The sequence below is a fragment of the Myxine glutinosa genome, chromosome 2 (assembly GCF_964187855.1).
Source record: "Myxine glutinosa chromosome 2, kmMyxGlut1.1, whole genome shotgun sequence".
NCBI classification, from domain to species: Eukaryota; Metazoa; Chordata; class Myxini; order Myxiniformes; family Myxinidae; genus Myxine; species Myxine glutinosa.
In genome coordinates, this window is record NC_136262.1 from 11,879,544 (window position 1) to 11,901,003 (window position 21,460).

At 45.1% G+C, this 21,460-nt stretch overlaps 1 protein-coding gene across 1 annotated transcript in view; it reads right to left on the reverse strand.

The window, feature by feature from the left end:
• LOC137422039 (5-oxoprolinase) overlaps positions 1-21,460 on the reverse strand; it is a 149,360-nt gene that overhangs the window by 4,994 nt on the left and 122,906 nt on the right. The window contains exons 14-18 of the mRNA XM_078772561.1: positions 19,292-19,426; positions 14,378-14,527; positions 13,382-13,539; positions 3,669-3,829; positions 3,474-3,571 (exon numbers count right to left, since the gene is read on the reverse strand). Coding sequence (XP_078628687.1) covers positions 3,474-3,571; positions 3,669-3,829; positions 13,382-13,539; positions 14,378-14,527; positions 19,292-19,426 — 702 coding nt within the window. The remainder of the gene's footprint in view (positions 1-3,473; positions 3,572-3,668; positions 3,830-13,381; positions 13,540-14,377; positions 14,528-19,291; positions 19,427-21,460) is intronic.

Consider the following 21,460-nt stretch of genomic DNA (forward strand, 5'->3'; position numbering starts at 1 on the left):
CCGGGATTCGAACCCAGGATCCTAGGATCCTAAGCCGGCACCCGAGCCACTAGCCCAACACCAGGGTTTACTGGTATATAGTAGATTACTTAAACTATCTTTATAACTGTGCAAAATCCCATGGGGATCGATGAGTGTTACCTCCGCCACCTAAGGTTGACGGGGGTTATGTTTTCACCCCAGTCTGTTTGTCTGGGTCTGTCTGTGAGCAGGTTATATGAAAAGTTATGAACGAATTCCAATGACACTTAGTGGGCAGGTTCAGTGTGTGACAAGGCCGAATTAATTTTATTTTTGTGAAGCTATGGATCCAGATCCGAGAATATTTAAAATTAAAATTTTTTAAAATGGCACCTCAGCAAAGGACTTCTGTGACTCACTGGGATTGACACAATCTGTCAATTTCCCGACCCGGATCTCAGCCAATGGAGTATCTTCTCTTCTAGACTTGGTTATGACAAACTTCCCTGCTAATGTCTGCTGCTCTTCTTCTGCTCCAATCGGTTCTTCTGATCATGTGCTTGTCAAAGTGGACATCTCTCTGGCCATTCTCAGAGAGCCTCCTCAGCGTCGAAGAGTCTGGCATTTCACTCAGGCCGACTGGGACGGTCTTCAAGCAGCCATCAATCGTCTGGACTGGTCTCCCATCTCCACTGCCTCTGACATCAATTCTTCCTGGGAATTCTTCCAAAGCAAACTGATCTCTCTCATGCACAGATTTATCCCATCTCGTCTTCAGTTGTCTTACCCTTCCTCCCGTCCATGGTACACCGAATCTTGTGGTGAGGCAGTTGCCCTGAAACAACTTGCCTTTGCCTCTTGCAAGGCTAATCCAACTGAAGGCAATCTCAGTTCCTTCCACCAAGCTCGGAACAAGTGTGTGTCTACCCTCAGGAGTGCCAGGAAGCACTATCTCTCCTCACTCAAGAACGAACTCTCAAACCTGTCTCCTTCCTCCAAATCCTGGTGGCATCTGGTCAAATCCGTTTCTGGTGTTTGTTCCCCCTCCATCCCCTCCCTTACCTCAAATGGCCACACAGTTGACATCGCACATGACAAAGCCGAATGCCTCAACTCTGTGTTTGCCTCAAAATCTTTAGTCCCAAACCCATCTCTCTCTGTTCCCACCTTTCCCAGTCGAACCCAACTGCTCCTGGACTCTGTGTCCTTCTCTCCTGACAAGGTGGAGGAGTTTTTGTCTAACCTCGACTCTGATTCTGCAACTGGACCAGACGGCATCAGCCCACGGGTCCTAAAATCCTGCTCTGCCGCTCTATCTCACCCTCTCTCTGTTCTTTTCACCCTATCTTTTGCTCAAGGTCATCTGCCAGCATCCTGGAAATCAGCTAACATTACCGCTTTACACAAAAAAGGTGCAAAAACAGATCCTTTTAACTACAGACCAATCAGCCTGCTCCCAATTATCAGCAAAGTCATGGATTCCATCATTGCTTCGGATATGAAATCTTTCCTCTTCTCCAATGGCTTGATCTCTGATCATCAATTTGGATTCAGACCAGGTCACTCTACTCTGGACATGCTGCTTCTCCTGTCTCAACAATGGATGGAGGTCCTCAATGCCAAACAGGAAATCAGAGCTGTCTCCCTTGACATATCACGTGCCTTCGATACGGTCTGGCACCCAGCTCTGCTCACCAAACTCTACTCCTATGGTATCCATGGAAATCTCCATGCATGGCTTGCGGACTTCCTCTCTGGTCGTAGTCAACGTGTGGCCCTGAATGGATTTCTCTCATCTCCCCTTCCTGTTCAGGCTGGAGTTCCCCAAGGCAGTGTGCTGGGCCTTGTGCTTTTTCTGGTCTTTATCAATGATCTCCCCGACTCTCTGGAAAATCCTCTCTATCTCTTTGCTGATGACTCCACTCTCTGCCGCTCCATTCCTCTTCCCTCAGATCGGCAGTCTGCAGCCTCCTCACTCTCTGAAGACCAGGACAAAATCACAGACTGGTCAAACAAGTGGAACATGTCTTTCAATCCTGACAAATCTCACACTCTTACTATGTCTCTCCGAAAAGATCGACTGGACAACCCTCCCATCTACTTTCTCAACAATCCTCTCCAAGAAGTTCTGTCGCTCAAGCTTTTGGGTCTCACTATCTGCCATGATCTTTCTTGGGAAAACCACATTTCCAAGCTGGCCTGCAAAGCCAGTCGCCGACTGGGCATCCTCCGTCGTGCGAAGTCCTTCCTAGGTACATCTGAGCTCCTCACCACATACAAGGCTTTCATCCGCAGCTCAATGGAATACTGTTCTCCCCTATGGGCTGGTGCTCCTGCCTCACACCTAGCTCGGCTTCACGCTGTTGAAACCAAAGCTTTCAGAATCATTGGAATCTCCCGCGATGAAGCTATCTCTGAGGGCCTTTCACTCACTCACCGCAGGCAGGTAGGTAGGTAGGTGGTCTTTCTGTCTTCTACCGACTCCTCTCCGGCCTTGCTCCCCCAGCTCTCTCTGTGCTCTGTCCCCCAAATATTCCTACAGGTCACACAAGATCTGCCAGCAAGCCTCTGATGGTTAAACTGCCGAAATCTCGGCTCTCTGCTCACCTTCACTCCTTCATTCCTCTTTTCTCCCGCCTCTGGAACAAACTCCCACACTCCCTTCAATCCCACTCCTCCCTCCAGGTCTTTAAAACAGCTGTTCACCACCATCTATCTTCCCCCATCCAAAACCTTGATCTTTTCTACCCCCACTAATTCACCCCAGATCCACCTTGTTTGTAATTCCAACTTCTTTCCTGGTAGTCCTGGCAGTGTCCATATGTTTTATGCCTCTCCCACCCCCTTTCCCATGCCTCCCCCCCAAATCCCTCTCCCTCCCACAGATCTCTCGATGTGTCCATGTCTCTCGGTTCCTGCTCTCAAATGTTGTGTTTGTGTCCTTCCCCCTCTCTCCCCATCTTGTTTACCGCTCCCGATGTTATTTGTTTTATGTGTCGGTTTGTCGGTTATGTGTCGGTTTGTCGGTTTGTCTTTTTGTGTGATAAATGTTCGCTCTTTCACGAGCCTCGATCTTGTATACAAAACAAACAAACAAAAAAAAAAAAAAAAAAAATGATTTTTCATCATTGATAGATAGACCAAAAGCGGGATACAGCATTATATCTCAAAAACGTTGCGAATGAATAATGATAACATTTGGTGTAAGATTTAGGTGTATGACAAGAATAAGGCGATTCGATTTTGGTTCAGGTCCGAATCCAGATGTGGCCTATCAGTGGGATGCAAAACGTAAACTGTTCAGCCTGGCGGAGGCGTGCGCTCTACCGAGTGTCGTTCAAGTTATTTGGTGAACGTTTTGATTTCTCAAGAACGAGAATGAGAAGAAAGAATAATTTTCCCCTTTTCAGCTGCTTCTCTCTCCAACTGAACAACTTGCATTTACATCATATACATCTTTTCACCTTCGGTATGAGAGCATCTCTGTCTATCAGGATATTCGAGTGACTTACACCAGTCTGTACGAGAAGAGATTTCTTCCCGCCCAAGTTGATTTTTCGTCCATTGGTCTTGATGAGAATGTTCCTCCCAGCAGCACCAGGTTGTCCACCTAAACACAAAGTTGCTATAAAGACTTCGAAGGAAACTGTTACTTCCTGAGCTAGAGTATTGCAATGAGGTGTAGCACAAAAAAGGGGGATTCGCACCATGCAAGCCATACGGTGAAAAAACCCGGCGCTCCGTCAATACAGACAAAAGCAGGGGACGGCGGAAGAGGAGCTCACGTGCCACGCCATCTCCCCCATTAAATTGACCCGCGCCACCCGTGCCATGGTTCAGCTCAAAGCGCTTCAGCACCACAGGGTATCTATTACAAAATACACTTTGTTAAAATTACAACTACAATACACATGACATCACAAAAAATATATCTGGTAGAATAAAGCAGTATACTACACAAACTAAAGGTATTTTAAACAGTAATGTGGTATTTTAAACCAATTTCAATGGTTGCTTAGAGACAAGACAAGGTAGCGTGTGGAATCATACCAACGTAATTAGAAGACTTTAAACAAACAAGAATGAAAGTCGAACAGCGGCGTAGCCGGGCTTGTTTGATACTTTAGTTGAAGATGACGTAGCATGACACAAAACTGCCGCTACTTTAATATATAGAAGATATATTTTAACCTCCAGTAACTTTGCAGTCACTACGAAGGGATTGTTATGATTTATGATTACATTTATTATAATATTAATGTTACGTTATCATTATTACGAAAATGATATTACTATAAAAAAAAAACCAAGGCTAATTCCTAACTTCCGCAGTTACACCGCTTATCATTGATTCATGAACCATACACCGCTTCAATCCATTAACTTTCCATTCACGACATTGGGATTAAAGTGTTATGGTTATATTTCTATACTATTATTATTATTATTATTATTATTATTATTACGAAAACGATACTACTGAAACGATACACTTGTAGCGGTTACCGCTGGATGCACACAATCGCCTTGCACCGGCCAGAACACGGCCAGACGCGCCTCTCCCGGGCATGCCCGGACTCACTGTTCCTGGGCACGCCCGGTCAGGTCTTTCCCGGGCATGCCCGCTCTCGCCTTTCCAGGGCTCGCCCAGAGCGTCCGGGCATGCCCGCTATCGCCTTTTCAGGGCTCGCCCAGAGCGTCCGGGCATGCCTGCTATCGCCTTTCCAGGGCTCGCCCAGAGCGTCCGGGCATGCCCGCTATCGCCTTTTCAGGGCTCGCCCAGAGCGTCCGGGCATGCCTGCTATCGCCTTTCCAGGGCTCGCCCAGAGCGTCCGGGCATGCCCGCTATCGCCTTTCCAGGGCTCGTCCAGAGCGCCCGGGCACGCCCAGCCTCGACTTGCCAGGCCGCAGCCAAACACGCCCGGGCAGGTCCAGACTCGCCTTTCCAAGGCTCGCCCTTGACACCCGGGCATGCCCGGTATAGCTTTTGCCGGGCAAACTTCCCGACATAAATGTGTATATATATTGCTGCCCGATAAACGGGCTTGTCAGAATACCTGAGCTGTTTTGTTTCAATAAAGCAACTCGGACGAATTCCGTCTTTGGTCGCGTCAATTCTTTCGACTCGCGTTGGAGCGCAGTTCCTTCACACTACTGTATTAAGAAACCTGGGCTTAATTTGTCCAATGCAGTCCGAAGGGTAGGCATAAAGCCTAAAGCCTATACGTACCATTTTGTTGGAAGATCCCTAACGTCTATGTTTTCGATATTTGATGGTCATTTTAACAATCGGTTTGTTTGTGTTTCACACTGAATGAAAAATGTAAAGGTAGAGCATGGCGATTGTGATATATGACAGGTTCGACAATATGTTCGTCCTGAACGAAATTGGAATCAAAATTGGTGGCGTGTGGAGCCAACTGCAGCACCGCCGTAATGACATAAGACGTAATCACATCACCCTGTCATGTGACCAGATCCTCAGCTCTGATTGGTATACATTTGAGGGGACATACATATGGACGGACAAACACTGTTCTAGACGGCTTTGCCCTATGGGCTACGCCGTAGAAAATACCTATAAAATGCGACATGTTTCTCTATTCGCGGAAAAGTGTCCTGGAAATTTGCGGGGTTTTTTTTCTATTCGCGGCCATGTTCCGCGAATTCATGGTTTTTCAGGGGCGCAAAAAAAATAAATTCACAAGCCGTTAGCTTGATATACGGTATTTATAAAATCCATCTTTCACCAGCCATGTATTAGGCAGCTGGACATACTCAAAAAAAACTTCTACGAGCCGCGAGCATGACCTGCTTATACATTCACTGCTGTGTGCTTTGAATTTTCGCCACACGAAAACGAGCTTCGCGGGATATCACACCAGATGTGTAAACAAGTTAACACTACAAATTATACAATGCAAACGCTTTGTTAAATCGATTACAATTTACAATTTATGGTAAAGCATCATCAGAGATCTTACACAATGAATACTCTTTGGGGGATGTTCCATCAGCGACGTAAACATGTCAACCCTGCAAATTATAGAAAGCAAATGCTCCATAAAATCTATTATTGAAATTAACAGATAGGTTCAATACGGCATCATTTTATAAGATCCCCCACAAAAAATGTCCAGGGTACTCACCACTCCCGCAGCTACCCACAATGCTCGCATTCCTACACATACAGACTGGGTCCTGGATCTCGATCATTCTTCTCGTTCCGTTGCTTTGACCTGCGTTTTTGACTCTCGCTCTGCTCATCATTCAATCATGGCTCCCAAGCGCAAGACCAGTGCCTGAGATGTGTCGACTACCAAGAGGCAGAATGAAGTGATGAGCCCGAGCCAGAAAGTGTAGCTTCTCGACTGGCTTTCGAGAGGAGAGAGTGTAGCCAGCTCTGTGGGCAGGCATTATGGTGTCAACCAATCCACAGTTCGCTACATACGGAAGAACGAGAAGGCGATTTGTGACAGTATTTCAGCAAGCGCAGTATCGAGTACGAAGGTGGTCGGTCACCCATGTCCAGGATGTCCACACAGAAACGATGGAGAAGGCTCTCAGATTATGGATTGAGGACAACACACAAAAGAGTATGCCTTTGAATGGACCTCTCATCCGCACAAAGGCCAAATTAATTAACGATCATCTGTCTGGCACGGGTGGTGCCAGCAAGAGTGTTTTTTTTTGTTTTTTTTTTTGTTGTTGTTGTTGTTGTTGTTGTTGTATACTGAATCGAGGCTCGTGAAAGAGCTAACATTTACTTCACAAACAAATCAACCAGACAAACAAAACACACAAAAAGAGGGAGCGGAAAACAAGATGGGGAGAGAAGGGGAAGCACACAAACACAACATTTGAGAGTAGGGAGATGTGTGGAAGGGAGGAGGCGTGGGGAGGGGGGGGGGGGTGGAGGGAGAAGTATAAAACACAAGGACACCAAGGACTTCCAGGACAGAAGTTGGTATTTCAAAAAAGTGGAATTGGGGTGAAATTAGTGGGGGTAGAAAAGATCAAGCTTTTGGATGGGGGAAGATAAGAGATGGTGGTGAACAGCAGTTTTAAAGACCTGGAGGGTGGAGTGGGATTGAAGAGAGTGAGGGAGTTTGTTCCAGAGGCGGGAGAAGAGAGGAATGAAGGAGTGAAGGTGAGCAGAGAGTCTTGATTTTGGCAGTTTGACCATAAGAGGGTTGCAGGCAGATCTTGTGCGACCTGTAGGAATATCTGCGGGACAGAGCCCAGAGAGAGCTGGGGGGGCAAGGCCAGAGAGGAGTCGGTAGAAGATGGAAAGACCACCAACCTGCCTGCGGTGAGTGAGTGAGAGGCCCTTGGAGTTAGCTTCATCGCGGGAGATTCCAATGATTCTGAATGCTTTGGTTTCAACAGCGTGAAGACGAGCTAGGTGTGAGGCAGGAGCACCAGCCCAGAGGAGAGAGCAGTATTCCATTGAGCTGCGGATGAAAGCCTTGTATGTGGTGAGGAGCTCCGGTGTGCCAAGGAAGGACTTTGCACGACGGAGGATGCCCAGTCGGCGACTGGCTTTGGAGGCCAGATTTGAAATGTGGTTTTCCCAGGAAAGATCATGGCAGATAGTGAGACCCAAAAGCTTGAGTGACAGAACTTCTTGGAGAGGATTATTCAGAAAGTGGATGGGAGGGTTGTCCAGTCGGTCTTTTCGGAGAGACATCGTAAGAGTGTGAGATTTGTCAGGATTGAAAGACATGTTCCACTTGTTTGCCCAGTCTATGATTTTGTCCAGGTCTGCAGAGAGTGAGGAGGCAGCAGACTGCCGATCTGAGGGATGAAGAATGGAGCGACAGAGAGTAGAGTCATCAGCAAAGAGATACAGAGGATTTTCAAGAGAGTCAGAGAGATCATTGATGAAGACCAGAAAAAGCACAGGGCCCAGAACACTGCCTTGTGGAACTCCAGCCTGAACAGGAAGAGGAGATGAGAGAAACCCATTCAGGGCCACACGTTGACTACGACTAGAGAGGAAGTCCGCCAGCCATGCGTGGAGATTTCCATTGATACCAAAAGAGGAGAGTTTGGTGAGCAGAGCAGGGTGCCAGACCGTATCGAAGGCACGTGATATGTCAAGGGAGACTGCTCTAATTTCCTGTTTGGCATTGAGGACCTCCATCCATTGTTGAGAAAGCAGAAGCAGCATGTCCAGAGTAGAGTGTCCAGGTCTGAAACCAAATTGATGATCAGAGATCAAGCCATTGGAGAAGAGGAAAGATTTCATATCTGAAGCAATGATGGATTCCATGACTTTGCTGATAATTGGGAGAAGGCTGATTGGTCTGTAGTTGCTGGGATCTGTTTTTGCACCTTTTTTGTGCAAAGCAGTGATGTTGGCAGATTTCCAAGCAGATGGAAGATGACCTTGAGCAAAAGAGAGGGTGAAGAGAACAGAGAGAGGGAGTGAAAGAGCGGAAGAACAGGATTTTAGGACCCGTGGGCTGATGCCGTCAGGTCCAGTTGCAGAATCCGAGTCGAGGGTTGACAGAAACTTTTCCACCTTGTCAGGAGGAAAGGACACAGAGTCCAGGAGCAGCTGGGTACGACTGGGTACGGTGGGTACAGAGAGGGATGGGTTTGGGACAGAAGATTTAGAGGCAAACACAGAGTTGAGGCATTCAGCTTTTTCACGCACGGAGTCAGCCGTGTGGCCATTTGAGGTGAGGGAGGGGATGGAAGGGGAACAAACACCAGAAACAGATTTGACCAGACGCCACCAGGATTTGGAAGAGGGAGACAGATAAGAGAGTTCGGTCCTGAGAACGGAGAGATATTGTTTCCTGGCTCTCCTGAGGGTGGACACACACTTGTTTCGGGCTTTGTGAAAGGAAATGAGATTTCCTTCCGTTGGATATGCTTTCCAGGAGACGAAAGCAAGTTGTTTCTGGGCAATAGCCTCACCACAAGATTCCGTGTACCATGGACGGGAGGAAGGGTAAGACAACAGAAGACGAGATGGGATAAATCTGTGCATGAGAGAGAGAGAGCAGTTTGCTTTGGAAGAATTCCCAGGAAGAATTTATGTCAGAGGCAGTAGAGATGGGAGACCAGTCCAGATGATTGATGGCTGCTTGAAGACCGTGCCAGTTGGCCTGAGTGAAATGCCAGACTCGTCGACGCTGAGGAGGCTCTCTGAGAATGGTCAGAGAGATGTCCACTTTAACAAGCACATGATCAGAAGAGCCGATTGGAGCAGAAGAAGAGCAGCAGACATTTTCAGGGAAGTTAGTCATAACCAAATCCAGAAGAGAAGATGCTCCGTTGACTGAAATCCGGGTCGGGAAATTGACAGATTGTGTCAGTCCCAGTGAGTCACAGAAGTCCTTTGCTGAAGAGCCATGGCTGGTGAGAGCGGTACCCACACCCAGCCATCTGGCATGGTGACAGTTGAAATCACCACATATGAGGAAGAGAGAGTTGGGATGGGTAGATAGAAGTTGGTCCATATTCTCAGACAGCGAGATGTAGATGGAGTCATCACTGTTTGGTGGACGGTACAACACACATATGAACAAACGGTGGGAGCGAAGGGGAAGCCGTAGCCAAAGGTATTCCTGGGGGTGAGGTGGAGAGAGGGCAGTGCAGGGCGAGTGAGGAAGAGAGTTTTTTATATAGATAGCGACCCCACCTCCAGGACGAGGCTCAGGTCTATCATACCGGAGGAGGGAGTAACCTGGGAGAGATACCAAGGAATCAGAGACATCATGAAGGAGGAAAGTTTCTGTTAAGCAGATCACGTCTGGTTTGTCAGAAGCAACCTGTATGGAGAGATCAGACAAGTTTGAGTGAAGGCCCCGGATGTTTGAGGTCCATACTGTTAAGGAAGAGGAAGGGGGAGCATCGGATACAGAACAGGGGGGGGAGCGGTAGGGTAAGATGTGGAAGAGGAGGAAGAGGTAGGGAGAGCTGTTGAAGGTGTGTCGGAGATTACAGAATAGCTTGGAGAAAGGGAAGAATGGGGCAGACAAAAGGTTTGATGGTGATTGGGAGAGGCGCAGTGAGGTGTTATTTGACGAGGGGGAAGAGCGAGGCAGAAGGTTGAGGGAGATGAAGGTGAAAGTTGGAAGGGGGAAGAAGCGGGGAGGACGCTTTGAGGGGGAGGGGTGAGAGGGGAGTCTAGGAGGGTACCGATGCGCCGAGCAATGATGGTACAAGCAGTGCCACTTCATTCAATGCAAGCAGGGGATGGTCCCATCGTTTCAAGGAACGGTACTGTCTCAAAAATGTGAAGCTCTCAGGGGAGCGTGCCTCCACGGACCACAAGGCGGCAAGCAAATGCATTCCCTGCTCAACTCGCGAGGCTGATCGAAGAGCAGGGATACCTCCCATAGAAGGTGTTCAACACTGACGAGACCTGACTTTTCTGGAAAAAGATGCCCACGAAAACTTCCATCTCGAAGCGCGAGGAGACCGCATCAGGATTTAAGGAGCCCTGGTGTTGGGCTAGCGGCTAGGGTGCCGGCTTAGGATCCTAGGATCCTGGGTTTGAATCCCGGTCGATCGCTGAATTAACGCCAGGGGGGTTGACTCAGCCTGTCATCCTTCCGAGGTCGGCTAATTGAGTACCAGTTCACTGGTAATTCCCTGTTTGTCGTTAAAGGCGGCAAAAAGGGTTGGCGTCAGGAAGGGCATCCGGCCGTAAAACATTGCTTCAAAAAGGGGACCAAAAAACAACAACAACCACGGTTCCCGAAAAAGGCCAACCCCCGCTTTGCGGGGAAAAATGGCCTCTAAAGGTGGTTTTTTATTATTATAAGGACCAGGTATATCTTCTCCTCTGTGCAATTGCAAAAGGGGACCCAATGCTGAAACCCATGATGTTGTATCATTCACTGAACCCGCGTGCTCTCAACGGCAAGAATAAGCAAACTCTGCCCGTGTTTTGGAGGGCCAACAGGAAAGCCTGGGTGACGACAGCAATCTTCCTGGACTGGTTCCCTAATCGTTTCGTCCCTCAGGTGGAGAGGTACATGGTGGACAAAAACTTTGCGTTCAAGGTTCCCTTGCTCCTGGACAACGCTCCTGGCGACCCCGCGAACCTCGACGTGACTCACCCGAATGGCGCGGTGATCTTCCTACCGCCTAACACCACCTCCTTCATCCCTCGACCAAGGTGTGATTTCAACATTTAAAAACATATTACACCCATCGCACCTTTCGCTGCATTTTGGATGCAATGGAGTCTGACCAAGGGCTCACCATCGGGCAGTGTTGGAAGGATTTCAACATTGCCCACTGCAACAGCACCATCAAGTAGTCGCTGGATGAGGTGATAGCCTCCGCCATCAATGCATGCTGGCAGAACCTGTGGCCACAGGCAGTCAGAAACTTTACTGGCTTTCCCGATAACACTGAGGAGAGGCATGCGATTGTCGGGTTGGCACGGCAGTTGGGAGGGGAAGGATTTGATGACATGCAGCCTGAGGAGTTGGAGGATCTCATTGCCTCACATGGTGACAACCTCACAGAGGAGGAGTTGGAGGCCATTATAGTGGTTTCCGAGGATGAGAAGGCGGGCAGTGATGAGGAAGAGGTGCCGAGGTCTAACCTCACAGTCCAGTTCCTGGGTGAGTTGCTGCAGGACATGCAGGCGATTGTCGACAGGTTGGAAGATGCTGACCCAGTTATGGAGAGGTACCTCAAGTTCAAGAGGGGCTTGATGATTTGCTTCTCCCCTATAAAGATCTGCATCAAAACCTGTGGCAATCTGCCAGGAAGCTCTCCATTACCCATTTCTTTCACCCTGCTCCCTCCACCTCAACACCACCAGCACCCTCCATTTGTAAGCATTTTTTGTGAAACTGTATTTGCGGTATTTGAAATACATGTCGATGGAAACATGTATTTTGAAACATGTATCGACATGTATTTGAAACTGTATTTATGGTTCGCATTTGCGGTCAAAAACATTTTTAACTTTGAAAATTTTCCTCTATGAATCAAGAACTGTCTGGAACCTATAACGTATCCCCATTTTCCCCATTGAAACAAAGCCGCGGCATACATTCACGGGATTTTCATCGACCTTCACAGATTTTCATCGGCCTTCGCAGATTTTCATCGACCTTCGCAGCTTTTCATCGATCTTTGCAGATTTTCATCGACCTTCGCAGATTTTCATCGACCTTCACAGATTTTCATCGACCGTCGCAGATTTTCATCGACCGTCGCAGATTTTCATCGACCGTCGCAGATTTTCATCGACCTTCGCAGATTTTCATCGACCTTCGCAGATTTTCATCGACCTTCGCAGATTTTCATCGACCTTCGCAGATTTTCATCGACCGCAGATTTTCATCGACCTTCGCAGATTTTCATCGACCTTCACAGATTTTCATCGACCTTCACAGATTTTCATCGACCTTCACAGATTTTCATCGACCTTCACAGATTTTCATCGACCTTCACAGATTTTCATCGACCTTCACAGATTTTCATCGACCTTCACAGATTTTCATCGGCCTTCACAGATTTTCATCGGCCTTCGCAGATTTTCATCGACATTCGCAGGATTTGCCTCGCCATTTGTGGGACACTTTCATCAACCTTCACAGATTCTCGTCGACATTCTCTGGATTTTCCTCACCATTCATGGAGTTTGCCTCGCCATTCACGGTTTGTTCCTCTCTATTTGCAGATTTTCGCGACTCGGGAACCTATCCCCAATTTTACATTGAAACAATGCCCTGCTATTCGTGGTTTCACAATCGTGGCATTTTCCAGGAAAGTATCCCCCGTGAATAGCGGGGTCCCACGGTATAGCACAGTATGTCAAAATGGACGTCAACGGATTATGACAAAACTAGGTGCATGAGTTTGTTAGGCGAGAAGAACAAGCCGATTCGGTTTTGGTTCACGTCTGGATTCAGATCCGGCCGATCAGTGAGATACAAACCGTAAACTGTTCACCCTACCGGAGGTATGCGCTCTTCTGAGTCTCATTCTAGTCGTTTGTGTGCTAACTTCGGTTTATTTCCTGTAAATTTTCATGACTTCTCAATTAGGTATTAATTTAGTTATGTTAAATTTTTTGAATAGCATAGTTCTCAGAGTTTTTATTTTTGATTTGATTTCAATTTAGGTATTTTTTGTCAGTTATTTTTTGTAAACCATATATCTTTTGTCTTTTGGCTTTTTGTTTGGTGTTTGATAATATAACCAAAACTATTATTATTAGAAAAGAACACCCTGATGATGTCCATGTAGCTGCTTCATTGCTCTCCTCCTCACTCCTCCTCCCCAGTGAAGAGCACAGGCATGATGAGCCAAATGCCCTCCTCCTGTGTCAAAGTTCCTTGAATGTCTTTTTATATCAAACATCAAGGGAGATAAAGAATGTAACGTGTCAATTGTGTGGAATGTCATGGTGCCACCCAGATTCTCGTTTACAAACCTTTTTTCAAGGATTTCAGGGTCAGTGATGCGCGTGTTGGTCATATGGGTGTGAACACCACTGCGGCCGTGCCAGTTTGGCCCTGCACCTGAACCACCTGCCACAGTCTCATAGTATCCACACTCATCATCTCCAAACGTCACATTGTTCATACAACCCTAGAACAAATGAAGATTGGAATGAGGGAGGGGGTAAACCAAAAAGCTAAATGACATAAAACAATCATAAAGACATCAGGGTATACGTTGAAGTCTTAATTGTTTTGATCAAAACAGAATGTCTCAACCTGTGATATAATCATATGACAGCAGTTACAAGACCATAATGGGCTTGAAGATGGCCTATAAAGTGCTACTTTCAGAAAAAAAAAAATTAAGGTCAGTGCATATACATCAATCTAACCAACAGCTTTCTCATATAGTAGAATCATCACCATTTCTCAAAACATGTAAGTTACATCAAAGTTGAAATCGATGGGAATTACCAGACTCAGCGGCACTGTGGTTTGAGCGTCCGCTCTGAGCCTGGAAGGTGGGTAGTTCGAACTCTGGCCGAATCACACCAAAGACTTTTAAAATAGTACATGCTGCTTCCTTGCTCGACGCTCAGCATTTGCATGATGGAGTACGATAAAGCCCGTGGACTGGCATTACATGGGGGTGAGGGGTGGGAGTAAAGTGGGGTTTGGAGGTAGGGGGTTGGGAGGGGGTGGGGTTCTCCTTAACTGTCCAACCGACTGTGTTGAGAAGAGTGACGCCACAATATGGCATAACCAGCACCCAGAATGTCACAACAAGCAATGTCACATCTCCCAAGGTCACAGTTCTTTGTCTGAAGTCACATTGAATGTTGTTTAATGTCTGTCTGAATGTGTGTGCGACTGTGCGTACGTGTGTATGATATCAGTGACAGCTCTGCCTTGAGCCTGAGAACCTCTAAAGCAAAGTTAAAATATCAAAAAACTATGGATGAAAATCATGATGGTCATGCTCTCACCTGAGAAGCTGCACAGACCTCAAAAGCCTTGAATATCACATCAACAACCCGCTGTGATGTGAGCACATTCCCACCAACAACAGCAGCTTGTTCAGATGGTGCGAGCAGTGAGCCCTCTGGTATCAGAAGCTGTACGGGAGCCAGGCAACCCTGCCACAGTGCATTTACCCTCAGAACACGAGTCTCATTTGTATTTGGTGTGTCTAAGGCTTCTAGTGGAGGGTGTACATATACTACATGCCAAATGTAGAAAGATATGAGCATACTTGCATATGAATTACAAAGCCATAAAAGGCAATGGATAAATCAACACAGTAGATGGGACTTGAACTTTGAATATCATGATCACAAACTTTTTGTCCAGATAAGTGTCAAAGTAGTAAACTCCACTCTGCCACCATTTTAACAAAGATCACTTGTGAGAAAGGGTTAGATGGAAGAAATTAGACGATAAAGCAACAGACTTGAGAAATATACGGATACGTATAGAAATATACAACAGACGGATATGTCTAAACTTCCCTTTCTTCGATAAACGAGCAAATAAAAAGTTACATAAATAATCAGTTTTTATTCAATGTCAAATTAAACCGTCCTCAAACGTATTTGTTTGTCATCCCTAGTTTTTAATGAACTTCATCACAGATTTAGATTTCAACTAACAACTTACTGCACACACAATTTTAGGTCACCAAGTTAAATGGTCCCCGATATACGGGGCTGCGAACGTTATGGATCGTTCCAAAATGGATCTGGATCCGTTTGACATTTCAAATTTATGATTCACGAATGAACAAATATCGTTCTTACATCAACTGCAAAGTTCGTTTTCAAAGCTCGATTAATTAATATGTTTGCAACACTTTCTGAAAAGCAACACATTGATGACAAAAGATGACCTTCAATCTATTTTGACGAGGAGCTTTAACTTCCCACTAGTTGAGGTTTTTACATGTCATAGGGCAGACAAGGGTCACACCGGTTCTAAAAATGACGTTTGATAAAAATATATTTTCTGAGATGTAACTCGGTTTGACATACACACGACAAAGATCATCTTGCGGGTTGCCATACGATTTTAATTTTTACTATTATTATTATTATTCTTTATAATGTAGCCTGTGAAAGGGAAAGGTGTGTGGGAAAGGTAAAATAAAGAAAAAGGGAAAGGTGTGTGCTGCATGTGTGAGAAATGTTATGATTTATGGGAGCGAGACATGGGTCATGAATGTAGAGCAGCAACGAAGGCTGGAAAGGGTGGAAATGCGAATGGTTCGGTGGATGTGCGGAGTATCGTTGAGAGAGAGGAAGACAAATGATGAATTGCGAAAGATGATGGGAATAGAGCCTGTGATTGATGCTGTGAAGAGGAACAGGTTGAGATGGTTTGGTCATGTGTTGAGGAAGGATGAAAGTGACTGGTTGAGAAGAGTGATGGAAATTAATGTAGAAGGAAGTAGAGGACGGGGAAGACCGAGAAAGACTTGGCTAAAGATGGTGGAAGAAGAAATGCGGGCAAGGGGGTTAACAAGGAGAGATGCAGAAAATAGGGCAAGATGGAGAAGATTGTCATGGGGACCGCAAGGATAACCCCCACTCTAGCAGGGAAAATGGCCTTAAAATGCCTGTTGTTCATGGCACCATCAAACAGGGTTTAAAATATATTTGGGATCCTGACTATAATTGACGTACCAGGGATTGTTACCCCCACCACCGAAGGTGAATGGAGGTTATATTTTCACCCGTCTGTTTGTTTATTTGTTTGTGAACAGAATATCTCAAAACGATATGGACACATTCAAACAAAATTTGGTTGAGAGATTGGGTATGTGACACTGTCAAAATGATCAGATTTTGGTGAACATCCAGTTCTGGGTCCGAGAATTTTTAAGTGATTCTTCACCATTGAGAGATAGCCGGGCCAAAACTATATATAGCATGTTCTTTCAAAAAGTTGTGGACGGATTCGGACAAAACTTGAAGGACAGGTTGTGTGTGTGAGAAGGACAAATAAATTCGATTTTGGTGAAGATGCGAATCCGAATCAAGATACGAACATTTTTAAAAGTGATTCTTCACCATTTGAGTGATAGCTGGGCCAAAACGATATATATATATATATGGCATGATATTTCAAAAAGTTGTGGATGGATTACGACAAACCTTTGTGGATGAGATGGGTAAGTGACAAGAACAAGGTGATTTAATTTTGGTTCAGGTCCGGATCCAGATATGGCCTCTCAGTGGGATAAAAAACGTGAACTGTTGGGCCTGGCGAAGGTATGTGCTCTCTACCGAGTGCCCGTTCTAGTTACTCCCGCCAGGGAGTAATACATTCGATCGTGTCTGTGTGTGTGTGTGTGTGTGTGTGTTAGTGTGTTTGTGTGTGTTAGTGTGTTTGTGTGTTTGTGAACAAGATATCTGGAAAAGTTCTGAACGGATTTGGATGAAAGTTGGTGGGATAAGGAAGAATTGATTAGTTTTTGGTGAAGCTCAGGATATTATTCCGGACCCAGGAATTTTTTGAAGGATTGTTTACCATTGGAAGATAGGGCTCATTTTTTTTTTACATTATCTTCTATATATTCTATATTTAACATTGTGATATGAAAATAGTTTTCATATTTGTTGTAAATGTAGTTTAAACTCGTGGTTATGCGTTAGAGCGGTGTATTTTGTTAGCAGCGTCGTCTTCAAGGTTCTTTTTTTTTTCTAATAAAGACATATTCTGTCATTTTAAAACCACCAAAGTGTGTATTCGGTTTCCCCGTTTCATAAAATGTATCGTTTGATACATACAATGCTTTAAAACTGCTTTTTTTTTTCTTTTTTTCTTTTTTTAACCTCAGAAGAGATATCAACATTTACCTCAGGGAATGTCAATCGCGGTGTCAGTATTTGATGAACACATAAAGACAGGTGAGTTATAAGTGTGACAAGCATGTGCAATGGGATTCTTCCCAGAGGAATGAGTGGTCGCATTAGCTTGCACGACTTAAAATGAGCGAGTTTTGTTTTCACTTTTGGGCCAGTTTTACATGTTGTATCCCTAAGGAATGAAACGACCGTTTTCCTGGCTTACAATTTTATTTGATGTCACACATGTCTCAAAATACACTCACTTATATAGAATTGAACGTTGAATCCAAAAATGTAAGTGAAATTGCCTTGTTTTTTTAAACATTATCTTCTATATATTCCATATACGTATATATATATATATCTGTGCAGTGTCTGTCTTGTGTTGTCTTGTCTTGTGTCGTCACTGAACTACTCCCTCAAACTTTTGTGAAATCGTACTATTCCAACTTGACCCCCGGCGGGAGTATGCACTCTTCTGAGTGGCGTTCAGGTTTGTTCATGTGTTTGTTTGTTTGTCGCGCTACTACTACAGTTCTGGCCAGATTACATCCAAACTTGCTATATAGGATCAGGATGATCCCAATTAGTGTACAGGGGTGTTTTTAAATCTTTGCTGAGCTGTTGAACAAGATGACCCATAGGGCAGGTACTGTACTCCGCTAGTAATGCAATAACATCTGTGGAAATCAATAGCCGAGTAAGTTAGATGCATCAAAGTTATCTGGAATCGTCTCACAGAACTCATTGTGGTAAGACTTTCAGGTACCGAATGTCTGCACATGTTTGAACACAACAAAGAAAATTATGAGGTGTCAAAGTGTTTCTGATTTGGTGTTGGGCTGGCCTAGCCTGGTGTTGGGCTAGCGGCTAGGGTGCCAGCTTAGGATCCTAGGATCCTGGGATCCTGGGTTCGAATCCCGGTCGATCGCTGAATTAACGCCAGGGGGGTTGATTCAGCCTGTCATCCTTCCGAGGTCGGCTAATTGAGTACCAGTTCACTGGTAATTCCCTGTTTGTCGTAAAAGGCGACAAAAAGGGTTGGCGGCAGGAAGGGCATCCGGCCGTAAAACATTGCTTCAAAAAGGGGACCAACAAAAACAACAACCACGGTCCCCGAAAAAGGCCAACCCCCGCTTTGCGGGGAAAAAATGGCCTCTAAAGGTTTTTTTTTTTTTTAAGTGTTTCTGATTTATCTTCACAAGTACGATTCATATATCATGTTAAAGCTCTGCTCCTTCCCAACCCCCATCTCAAAATTTACATGTCCCGGAACAGAATGCAACTCGAATGGCACTCGGCAGAGCGCCTACCTTTGCAGGCAGTTTATGTTTTGTATTCCACTGATAGGCCAGATCTGGATTCGGACCTGAACCAAAATCGAATTGGCTTGTTCTTATCACCTACCAAACTCATCCACCTAGTTTTGTCACAACGTGTCCACAACATTTGGAGATATCATGCCATCCATATATTGTTTTTGGCCCCATCTCTCAATGGTGAAGAATCATTTAAAAAATTCTGGTGTCTGCATCCTGATATTCACCAAAATCTAATCATTTCGTCCTTTTCACAAACCTAACCTCTCTAGATTTTATGATTCAACACATTTCAGATTCAGATTCAGATTCTAGATTCAACACATTTCATTAACTAGATTTCGTCCGAATTCGTCCACAACTTCTTGAGATATCCTGTTCTCAGACAGACAGACAAACAGACAGAGGTGAAAACATGACCTCCATCCATCTTCAGTGGCGGAGGTAAAAAGGAAAGAACCTGCTTTAATGCTACAGGTCACATCGATTATCATGTTTCGTTCTTGGAAAAGGTAAATCAGGGAGGAAGGGGTGGAGCAGGACATATTGAACAGCATTTGAGATGGCTTAAAAGGTATCCTGATCATTCACCTGACAGGTCCCTTCTTGGATGGGGTACCTCAATGGATATACCATACTTTAAAAATTTTTTTATCAGCAACCAGGACCTTTTCTCCAAAACTTTTCTGTGAAATGCAAGATGTAATTGAATTGCAACATGCAAATGTAGATTCACCTGGTTGAGAGGAATGTCTTGTCCCACCAAGCACCTGAGACAGTAGATGAGCGCAGAAAGAGTGATTGCTCGAGGGGCATTGCAGTTCCCATACACCTCTAACCCAGTTCCAGAAAAGTCAAACACTGCAGAACCCTGAAAAGTAAACGCCACACTTAAACAACACATTTCATTACAATTGACATGTATAAAATACATACAAGGCTCGACATTAATGGTTGCCTGGGCAACCAAAATTTGGCGTCGGGCAAATAAACCAATGACTTGGTTGAACCTCATCCTTGTGCCTTGAACATTCATATTCACAATATTTAATATGTATGTACAAAACAATCTCCTGGATTGTTAAAAGTTAACAGTGATGTGGTTGTTATGCGCGATCATTTGTTTCAGCGCTTGCAATGGTGAAAAGGTTGTGTGTGTGTGTGGTGTGTGGTGTGTGTGTGTGTGTGTGTGTGTGTGTGTGTGTGTGTGTGTGTGTGTGTGTGTGTGTGTGTGTGTGTGTGTTGCTCAAGTCCGTGATTATATACGACCCTTCATGAAGCTAACCGTGTGTTCGACCTGAACGAACACGTACCTTGATCGACACTCACTCATGTGGTAGCTTGCAAAACTATAAGAAGTTACGATTGCCGAGGAGATGGTGATTTGTGCTAACGAGTGAAAAATTGATTTTTTTTTTTCCTGGAAACCATTTCAAAAATTACGTGCAGGGTTTTAAAGTTTAACCCCCTTAAAAGGTTAATGTCGAGCAATGTATATGTGCAACAAAATCCTAAACAACGGTTGGGATAAACTCATCAGTTGGGATAAACTTGATGTATGCGAGGGGAATGAAAGGGTTTTTCCCTCAACAATTAAACAAAATTTAGCGCAGATGATCAGCCTCTTCAAAGAGTACGTACTTTTCAACCACAGTCACACTTTCTTCCCAGTGATGGTGAGTTTCCTGATGCCATTGGATTCAAAGCTGTGTTTTAACTTTCCTGATGCCATTGGATTCGTTTTTTTTTTAAAGAGTGCAAAAATATTTGATTCCCCCATTGTAAGCTGCAACGAAATATACTCAATCCAAAACACCGAAGAAAGATTCCTGAAAAATCTTTTTTTTATTCTTAGAAAAGCAGGTTACTGATATTTACAAACTTTCACAATCAGTTTCAATATCTTCATTTTATTTTTTGCTTTGTTCCTACTCCTCCAAAGTAAAGAGTTTGCATTAAACGAGTAAACAATGTGAACATATATATATATATATATATTGTTACGGTTTTTAGAAAGACCGTTGGTGAGGTATGTGGATGGACAAAAGGACCACCGAGGCACCCGGAAACATGGTGGTGAGATGATGAAGTTGGAAAGAAGATTGACGAGAAGAGGAAGAAGTTCAAGGAGTGGCAGAAGGCGAAGAGTATGGGGGCAGAAAAGGCAGAGCATGAAAGTTATAAGGCAGCCAAGAAGGCTGCAAAGAAAGAGGTAGCAAAGGCGCAGGAGGAATGCAAGAAAATGTTCGGAGAACGCTTGGATTTGGAAGAGGGTCAGAGAGAGCGGTATTCAGGATTGCAAAGCAGATAGCGAAAGAGGTGTGTTGTGATGGCGGTGAGTTGCTTGAAGGATGAAGTGGGACAAAGAGTTGGATCTTGGAGACGGCGTGAAGCTGGAAGGTGTGAAAACATTTTGTTACCTAGGAGACATGCTGAATGGAGAAGGTGGATCAGACTCGGCAACCGTTGCTAGAGTGAGATGTGCACGGCAGAAGTTTCGGGAAGAGAGTGGCGTGCTGACGAGGAGGGGAGTGTTGTTGAAGCTGAAGGGAAAGGTGTATGCTGCATGTGTGAGAAGTGTTATGATTTAAGGGAGCGAGACATGGGTAATGAACGTAGAGCAGCAACGAAGGCTGGAAAGGGTGGAAATGCGAATGGTTCGGTGGATGTGTGGAGTATCGTTGAGAGAGAGGAAGACAAATGATGAATTGCGAAAGATGATGGGAATAGAGCCTGTGAAATGGATGCTGTGAAGAGGAACAGGTTGAGATGGTTTGGTCATGTGTTGAGGAAGGATGAAAGTGACTGGTTGAGAAGAGTGATGGAAATGAATGTAGAAGGAAGTAGAGGACGGGGAAGACCGAGAAAGACTTGGCTAAAGATGGTCAAAGAAGAAATGTGGGCA